The sequence below is a fragment of the Aulonocara sp. 'chitande type north' Nkhata Bay genome, linkage group LG15 (genome assembly GCF_057382095.1).
Source record: "Aulonocara sp. 'chitande type north' Nkhata Bay isolate Kocher_YH1m ecotype deep benthic linkage group LG15, A_spYH_male_GT1.1, whole genome shotgun sequence".
Classification (NCBI taxonomy): Eukaryota; Metazoa; Chordata; class Actinopteri; order Cichliformes; family Cichlidae; genus Aulonocara; species Aulonocara sp. 'chitande type north' Nkhata Bay.
The window spans coordinates 38,692,261-38,701,630 of NC_141358.1; the positions used below are offsets into that span (position 1 = coordinate 38,692,261).

Here is a 9,370-nt window from a genome sequence, read left to right on the forward strand (position 1 = left end):
GAGAGCTTAAACAATGAAATAATTTTCAGTTACCTCTCTCTGTTTTCACCTGTGATCTTTTGAGAGTGCTTCTTCTGGCAGGTGTCATTCTGTATATGACACAGTAACTCAAATGACCATTGTAGTTAACAGAGTCCAGGAAGAATTTTCTCAGATGCTTAACTGGACTGCGTAGCCATCACTGGAATGTTAAATCAAGAACTATAAAACTTTTAATGTAATTTTTAATATTAACAAAAAACTCTAATTCAGTGTTTAAATAAAGAGATGGGTGCCAGCGTGTCTTAAATGATCAATATAAAGTGAAAAAAATAAACTGTGTAAAAACAAAATGCCTTTTTAAACTTTAACTTACTGAAGTCTAAGCTTTACATGAGCCTTAAACCATTAAAATTCTCCTTTGCAAATGTAAACTTGTTTTTTAATCAAGTTTAAGGCCTTAAAAAATCTGGAAGATTGGCTAAATCTTTAATGCACTTGAGAAAAATACCGTTTTCCTTATTGCTGTCGCGATAAAGCATGATATTCCTCCGCCGCTTCCTATATTATACAATGGGAGGAGAGACGAACAACGACTCGGGCGGAGTGATTTAGTCAGGACTACACCCAAGCGCCTGTCCGGTTGCAGCGGCTCCTCTTCGTTGCCTAGACCAGAAGAAAGCCGGGACGTAACGGTGCCGGGGGGGTTTTTGCTTGCTGGAGGCCCGTGTAACCACCGATAAATACAGCTTTCTCACAGTTTCTTCGTCGTTCAAGAGGCGATCGTGACTTAGCTTACTTTTTTCACCTTAAAACTAATTTCACAAACATGTCCTGGCAAAGCTACGTGGACAACCTGATGGCCGATGGCAGCTGCCAGGACGCGGCCATTGTTGGGTATGCGGACGCCAAATATGTCTGGGCATCTTTTGTCGGCGGTACCTTTGCCAACATAACGGTACGTATGTGCTGTACGTCGGTATTCCTAGTTGTGTATGAGCATAATGCACATTTTTGCATGTCGCTTATACGTTTGTCTGCATGCCAGGCCTTGTTGAATGGGGGATAAGCGAAGCAGTGTGGGTACACATGGTATCCGGTGGTCACACATAGGATCCACTGGCATGTGTGCGCCGTTGCTTTTCAACCTGTCGCCTGCAATTCCCACCTTTCTTTTCCCGCTTTTATTGTACGTCTACTATCTTAACGCTTAAGCCATTTTCCCTTTTAAAATAACTGTGCAGCACCGAAGCGCTCAAGCTAGAGATAATCGTTGCCGCGAACTCGAGCTAAAGCGGCTAACTTGGCTGCTAACAGTAACTAGCCGCATTGGAAAAGCTACAGTAATATAAGAAAATTAAACGGCAGTCCTATAAAACTATTGTATCCTGAATTAGTCATTCGCATGTTTAAAAACTGCTTAGTAGTTTCGGCTACCATAAGCTTTTCCATGCAGACTAAGTCAGTGTTACCAGTGATTAGCGAACTACACGGTTAGCTCAAATCGGGCCGGTCATCTCCCTCCCCACCACCATCATCCTCAGTCATTACTAGCTAACGCTAACGGCGCAGGGTTGGCGGCGCTCGCACGCATTCCTTACGTGCTGGCGTTCCGTTGGTCCTTTTCAATTTTCCTATTCGGCTTCTGTGAATCTCTCCACCGCTACCGCCCATCATTTTTCCAAGATGGCGGACACGCTCCCAGTTTCTTATTCATTTTTGTCCATGGGAGCTAACCGAGACGTCTGGGCTCGGATCTCGGTTTTTTTCTCATTAGCATGCCACCCCGTGTTATGGACAGCATGCGTCGGATGCTCCTATTTTACAACAAATAAAACTCAGTCGACTGAAAGTAAAGCTAACTTGTTTAACAGACACATTCGGGGTTTTCCTTCATCCTCCATTTTGTCCGTTAAATTTATTTTGCCAGTCATCTACGTTTTTAATCGGGACTCCTCCGGTTCCAACGTGAATATAACGAAGATTTAGCAGTTCTAGCTGGCTATTATAAAATAAAAAACCCCGCTCATGTGGCGGGGACTGTGGTTTCGTTATCTGAGGTTAACTGGGAGTGCCCACTCGGAGCTATGGAACGGCAGCGTTTTCCTTTTGAAATACAGCAGTTTCCTTAATGGACTTTTTAGCGTGTAAAAGAAGCTTGCTTTTACCGGCTGTCAACCAGCATGCCCGGTGGTTGCATTTGGTAAAAGGAATCCCCTTTTAATGAATACAGAAGGTTTTCAGGGGATCTGAAGTCGTTTTCATGTGGGGATGGCGGCTTTTCATTCCCGGTTGAAGTGACCAAATTAGCAACCCTGGCCTGGGCTTGTAGGTAGCCGCCATGCTATCGTTATCTTACGACGTGCTTTGAGTTTGCCGTTTTCCCTTCCTGACTGTGTGCCATGACTCTGCACTTCTGGACTCAAGGGGCAACGCCTTTTGTTCTGCAGTTCGCTCCAAATAAAGTAGTTTGAGCAAGAAAATGTGTATATGTGTGTATATATATATTTTTTTTTATTTTTTTTTTTACTGTACTGAGTTTCAAAGAAAACAAATAAGTTGTCCCCAAAAGTGAAATATTAGCAGCTTAACGTTTTCGTCATTGCGGTATGGTCGAGATTTCAGGACTTCTCCACCGGTAGCATAAAGGAGACTCCTTGAAACAGACCACGTGCTTTCATCTGCCCTGGGCTGGATGGTCCTCTGTATCAGTCTAAATACTGCCCTCTGTGCTAAGATGACTAATAAAAACCATTACACACTTAAAAAAAAAAAGGGGGGGGGGCACTTTTCAACAAGACTTAATCTTTTAAAGAGAAACATCAATAATACAGTGTGGTTTGAAATTTGTTGACTGGGGTTGAGGGGGGAAAGGGCAATCTGTCAAAGATGGAAACTATGACCTCATACATTTTAATGACTGAATTGTAAACCATATTAATTAAAATATCCCATAGGTATATTTTGGGCCTCTTGCAGAGTAATCCGTCAAACCAAATACTTCATGATAATGCAAATTTAGCCTGGAGGTCTTCTGTAAAATACATTTTTATGTTGGTGCCTTAAATGGGTCCTGGTGCAGAACAAACTCGTAAGATGTACAGATTAGTTTAGGATATACTTCCTGTTAGATGTTGAAACCCCCATTAACTATATATAGATTAAGGGAAATCATTACACGACAGTCCAGCCAGCTCTGGACATCTTGTGCATAAATTCAGTCATAGTTGAATGTTGTGCAGTAGTGGCAATAAATACTAATTCTACCCTCTTGTAATTTAAAAGCTGCAGGTTAAACATGAATGCAAGCTCTGGGCACAAGGCTTTCACAGACTAGAGTTGGGCATTTATCATTAGAACTATTTTACTACAATAAATTCCAAATTATTTCAGTATGTTTCTCAATTTATATATTAAGCAATGATGTTTTTGTTGTGGAGGGACAGCAGATTCTGAGCTGAGAGGAGGCTGGGCAATTAAACTTGAGGATGGAGCAGTTGTGAAATCTGGGCTGGTGCTGATGTGTAAAAGAAGTTTGGCTGATCTTCTTGTGCCAGGGAAACACAGGAAATGAGTAACTTCCCTGTAATGAGCGTCTTTCAGCTCTTGATCAGCATCATCTTGCACCAATTTTTAAAACTGCCAAAATTTGATCGAAGACAACAGATTAACACTGGACAATGCAGCCAACAGCCAAATAATTTGGTGTGTGTGTGTGTGTGTGTGTGTGTGTGTGTGTGTGTGTGTGTGTGTGTGTGTCTCTTGCTCAATCTCGAGGCTTCACAGCACCCACATTATGGAGCAATACTTGTGTTTGTGGAGAAACCCTCAAGTGTCTCCACATAAGCAATATTCTGCATTGATCTTAACGACGATGTACCTGACCTCCTGATCTCTGTGCTTCCTCCTAGCCTGAAGAAATTGATGTGTTAGTAGGAAAGGACCGAGAGGGATTCTTCACCAGTGGGCTGACCCTGGGCAATAAAAAGTGCTCCGTAATCAGAGACAGCCTCCAAATTGACAACGACTGGACAATGGACATCCGAACAAAGAGTCAAGGAGGAGAGCCCACATACAATGTTTCTGTAGGCAGAGCAGCCAAAGGTAAGCATCAGGTATACTGCTGTTAGCAGCATAAATCTTGAGTAGTTACACAGTAACCTGCTTTGAGTTTTACCATTTTAGTTTAGCTGTTTATTTTTGCTTTTAAAACGATATTATTGTCTTGTGCAAGCATGTGGGGTAGATGTTGACTGCACCTTTCCTCAATATATGACAGATGGGTGTAAAATGTCTGGATATTACTTTCAGTGACGGTCGATAACAGGCCGCAGTTGCTTCCATGTAGAAATGCATATTCAGGTTGTTTGAGCTCAGGAAGTTCATATTCAGAGATTATTGCTATGACTATTATCCAAGAGTGAGTTTATTTCCCCGCTAGAGTTATATTGCAGTTTAATTGGTATGGTTTACCTTTAACACTTTAAGACTAAGCAGCTTACAAATGAGAAAATCATAATCAGTTATGGTTTAGTAAAGTGTCTGTATGTTTACCTTTTTTTTTGATATGTGAATTTAATAATTTTGCCTCCAGTTTATTCAGAACTTCTTACAGCTGCCAAGAATCGGAACAATTAAAGGGTATCATTTCTTTGTGGAAATGGTTATAAAGTAGATAAATTGTTAAGCTTCAGTCTTAAATGTGACCATCAGTAGGTTAAATTAAAGGCTTTTTAAAATGTATTTCTTGTCATGGGTCACAACCTTGATAATATTTCAGTAAGCTGAAGTTGAGTCTTTAAGGACTTGCCTGAGAGTTGTCAGTTTTCATGTTGCCTGTGTGGGCCCCGATGTCCTGTCCTGCCCAGTTCATGCCACAAGGTACTCTAGCTAACAGACTGAATCATCAGTTTCTGGGCTCACTTTTGGGATCAGGATTTCTGGGAAATCCTTTCTGGAATGCATGCATCTTCCTCCTTTCTGGTTTAACACCCCCCCCCCCCCCCCCTTTCAAATTCATCACCTGTTTTTCCCACTTGCTTCCACTCTGTCCTAGTACTTGAGGCACATGAGGGTGTTTTGTTTTTTTAAACACATGTATTGAGGAGAGGTATGCCAAGCATGCTGCTGCATTAGTGATGGTTAATAGTTCCTAACTTCACTTTCTTGTTCTTTGCTGCTGTCATGGCGCATAATGACACATTAAACAGACTGATAGGAGCAGAAACAGCCATGAAATGCTAGGCTTTGTGCCCCACCCTCTTGGCCAAACAACAGGTATTATTTGGATATTTTACTCATGTAACTAAAATGGACATAGAAGCTACTCTTGCAGCCATTTGACCTGGTAAACAAAGACTGACTCCCATCAGTGGCTAAAACACTGACTAGATAAACTTCAGCCTCTCTGCATTGAATTTGTTCATCACTGTAAAGGGACTTTGGACTAGTTTCAGAGTTCTGTGGTCTACGTTTAGCAGTTTAAAGTGTAGTAAAGCCCTGATCTGGCTTTTAGCTCATGTTAAACCACAGCATGCTGGGAGAGCAGTGTCCTCTTAATAGTTTATAAAATAATAAACGATACATTGAGTCTTTGTGGCAGTTTGCTATTGCACCGGACTCTGTGCTAACTCCAGCTCTGTGTCTCTGCTTGTTTGGGCATCACAGATCTGACGACAAGGCTTTGCATGCATCCTTCACGTTTATTTTCCTGTTGCACTTACTGTCTTCCTAACTGTAACGTGACCTGTCGCCACCAGCAGCACCGATAAGAAAATGAATGTTGGAGCTCTGCACAGCCTTCAGAGTTGAAGGCACCGCTCTGCTTTCTGTGCCATTGTCTTCCTTTTGTAGCCGTCTCGTCTGCCTTTGCCGCTTTAGCTCTGTGCTCTTCTTCTTTTCATTGTGTGATCTCCGCACCTTCTCTAAATGTCCCTTCTCTGTCTCTTTTCTTTCAGTCTTGGTCTTGGTAATGGGCAAAGAAGGGGTCCATGGAGGCGGATTGAATAAGAAGGCATACTCGATGGCAAAATACTTGAGGGATTCAGGGTTTTAGTTTAGTTTTGATGTAGCTTATGCGGTGTAGGGTTAAAAAAAACAAATAAAAAAAACAAAACAAAGGAAAATTAAAAAAAAAAAAGCATAAAATTTTGGGGGGGAAAAACAAAGCAAAAAAAAATCTGTTCCATCTAATGTTGAGCCCATGTTTTCCCCCGCGTCCCCGAACGGTCCCGTTTAAACAACCCCAGGAGCATTTCTAAACGGCACAGGGTTCGAGCTCTGTCCCCATATTTGGCCGAGATGGCATTGAGTGTTATTCTTTTTCCAGCCCTGCAATCAACATGCCTGTTCATTTTATTTTGTTTCTTTTCCTTTGTGTACTCCAGCATTGGTTATTGTCATGGGGAAGGAAGGTGTCCATGGAGGGCAGCTCAACAAGAAAGCATTTCAGATGTCTGAGTACCTGAGGAAGTCCGGATACTAAAGCAGCCTGTACCCAGCTACCTAGCAGCTCACCCTTACCACCCTGTTGCATTTCACACTACTTCCAGTCCTAGTTTGTAGTTTTTGTTTTTCTCCCTTCTCTTCTCCCCATTTGTTATCTGTCTTTGCTGTGTGGGTTTTTTTTTTTTTTTTTTTGTCATTACCCCAACCCACTCATCCACCCCCCCCCCCCCCCCCCTCAAAGCACTTGCTCTGTGTACTCTTTAATACCCCTCTAAGCACTCTTCAGTTGATCCATAGCAAAGATGAGCATGTTGCTAACAGGATGTCATGACAAATTTGTACTTAAAGACCAGCAAAAAAAAAAATTCTCGCTGAACACTCACAGTTAAGGCTTTAGTGGTTAATTTGAAGCTTATTCTTTTATTATTTTTCGTCCACATTAGTGCCCATCACTTAATCACACACACACTCCCTCCCCGAGCAGCCGATGCCTTTGGAGCACTAAAGCTCGTCACGTCTTCCTCTGTCGTTGCCCCCACCCACCCCTCCACGTCCTGGTGGGGAGACTGCGTGCATCTTGGACCACCGTCGCTCCCCTCTCTGATCCACCACTACACATCCACCCCAATCTTTGAAAGTCCCTCTTGCCAAATTTTCACTTCCTCCCTCCCTGCTCCTCCCCTTCCTTTTCAAATCAAGTAAACACTAAACCTCACTGGGCAGTCTTCAAACACTACTCGCCACTCCGGCTCCCATCCCGTCAGATATCACCCGTTAGTCTGTTTTGTTTTTTTAAAACGAACAAAAAATGCAAGGATGCTCTGGGGCATCACTATTTGATCCTGGCGAGATCAGCCCCTCTCCACTCCCTGTAGATCATCTCGAGCCCACAGTAGATTGTAAGAAGGGATCCAACTGAGGACTTTTGTGATCACCTCTGTCCTTCCAAATGTGGTGGTGGTGTGGGACTCTCCTCCTGGCATAGCAGCCCTCCCCTATTACACGAAAAATGACAACCCACGGACATTCCACAATAACAACGGCTCAGGCACTTAATACTTTTGTTTGCCAGCTCCTGTAATGTATATTCTTTAATTTCTTTTTGTTTTCTTTTTAAAGGCTGCCTTTTTCTTTCTTTCTTTTTTTTGGACAGTAGACATCCCAGCATATAACCTTCTGGAGTGTGTCCAGTTTGAATTTCTTTTTCTTTATATAGGACCAAGTATAGTTGAAGGTCGGGTATTTGTACACTCGCTCTAAATCATGTGAAGGATGGCTGCTTTTTATTCTTTCTGATGAAGGAAACACTAACCAGACAGTAATACTAAAGTTTAAAAAAAAAAAAAAAAAGTGAAGTATCAGTGGAGGTAAGGGTGGGAGTTTATGAAGAAAATGATCATTAGGTTTTGTTTTTCCTCTTAGAAGAAACACAACTGCATTTCAGCAGCCCCATGCTGTGTTGACAACTATAATACTGTGGAATAAATTGCCTTTTCTCTAGTCAGTTGAGCTCTGGGGAATCAGCCTGTCCACGCTCAGCACTGCTAACAACGTCCAAGTGGGGGGAATAAAAAATAACAGTAGAAATGACTCTTAATGGGAGATGGGATTAGTTGGAACAAAGACGCTCATGGCTGTTTTGTCGAAACTTTAACTGCAGAACCTGTGTATCCTGTGCCATAACGTAGAGAGATCTGTTGCTGTTGTAAAACGGATTGTTACCCACTGTCCATGAAGGGGTCATTTCATTGGCACTTTTTCTTTATTTTTCTAGCTTCAGCTCCACTGTTTAGGCCTTGTGGGATATGTGTACTCATTAAAAAAAAAAAAAGGAAAAAAAATTGTTTAAAGTCCTGTTTGCCGGTCTATTCATTTTCTTTCCTCACCACTTTTTTTTTTTTTTTTTTTTTTTCTTCTTCTTACATCTGGGATACAGTCTCTTTAATGCATTTGATTTCATATGCATAAAACCAAGAAATGCCATAAATTGATTTATCACCTTGTTTACAGACAGATCAAATAAATTTATTCCAACCAGATTGTGAGTTTACTGTCTTCTCTGTTGATCTGAACACTTTACTCTCAGTGAATCTGTGGTAATGTTTGGACTGAGCTAACTGCAGGTGTTACCGTCAGGTTAGGCCTCATCTAAGGTGCCTGAGCTCCCAGACACGGGTTAAGGCTAGTCCCAGAACATAAGTGTTTCTTCAGATCTGAGTGTAAGATTGTGAAGTCCTTCTCAAATGAGTTTTCCTCTACAGAAAAGTTTAATTTATTTTCTTATGTCACACCAGGCATGAGACATTACTGCTTTCATTACAGCTGTTCAGGAACTTAAGGTGGCTTTTAATTACTTTAACAGACATTCAAGGTCCATCAAAACGCATCTCATCTTTACTCTCAGATGTTTAAGGTCCATAAAGTGCTAAGAAAAGACCATAATGTGACATTTCCTTACCACAAGTCCACAGTTCCTGTTAATGGAGATGATTAGAAGGTTGCTGTTGTGATTGGTGTGGGGGTACGGACAGGCTTGGGGGCGTCAGGATTCCCCAGGAGCACCTTCCTTGGAGGGCTCAACCCGGGATTGCGGTCATGGCCTATTAAGGGCTCTGTTGGCTCTTAGGTGACGGTTTCCTCGTGGCTGCGTGCGGTAGGGGAGGGTCTGTGCTGATGGACGTGGGTTACTGACCTGGTAGCCTGGGTGGGTCCGGGACAGGCGTGGGGTTCTGGGGGTGCTCGGTCTCTGGGCTGGGGCCCTGGTTGGTGTGTTGCCGGGGTTGTGGGTGTAAGGGGGGCCCAGCCCTGGCGCAGGGTGCCGCCAGTGCATCGAGCCACCTGGGGGGCTCTTCAACAGGTGGGGGAGGCTGTTACATCTTGCAGGAGGTCTCCTCTCTTCAGGAACTCACTCTGCAGGAGGGGGAGATACAGGAGAGGTGGAGGA

At 42.8% G+C, this 9,370-nt stretch overlaps 1 protein-coding gene across 2 annotated transcripts; it reads left to right on the forward strand.

The window, feature by feature from the left end:
• Nucleotides 1-572: 572 nt before the first annotated feature.
• Nucleotides 573-8,465, forward strand: pfn2b (profilin 2b). 2 transcript variants are annotated; one of them, XM_086263296.1, is made up of 3 exons: nt 573-937; nt 3,891-4,083; nt 5,937-6,359. In XM_086263296.1, the coding sequence occupies exons 1-3, from the start codon at nt 809-811 to the stop codon at nt 6,032-6,034; spliced, it is 420 nt and encodes a 139-aa protein (XP_086119422.1). In that variant the 5' UTR covers nt 573-808; the 3' UTR covers nt 6,035-6,359. The 2 variants fall into 2 exon arrangements, with proteins under 2 accessions (XP_086119422.1, XP_086119421.1); XM_086263295.1 differs by lacking the exon at nt 5,937-6,359 and adding an exon at nt 6,366-8,465 and having other exon boundaries at nt 579-937.
• Nucleotides 8,466-9,370: the final 905 nt, after the last annotated feature.

Bases quoted from the DNA above. Each gene is read 5' to 3' on its own strand.
- pfn2b (XM_086263296.1), top strand. From the start codon at position 809: ATGTCCTGGCAAAGCTACGTGGACAACCTGATGGCCGATGGCAGCTGC. The intron at 938-3,890 runs GTACGTATGTGC...GCTTCCTCCTAG, and splicing joins GTACCTTTGCCAACATAACG to CCTGAAGAAATTGATGTGTT. The intron at 4,084-5,936 runs GTAAGCATCAGG...CTTTTCTTTCAG, and splicing joins TGTAGGCAGAGCAGCCAAAG to TCTTGGTCTTGGTAATGGGC.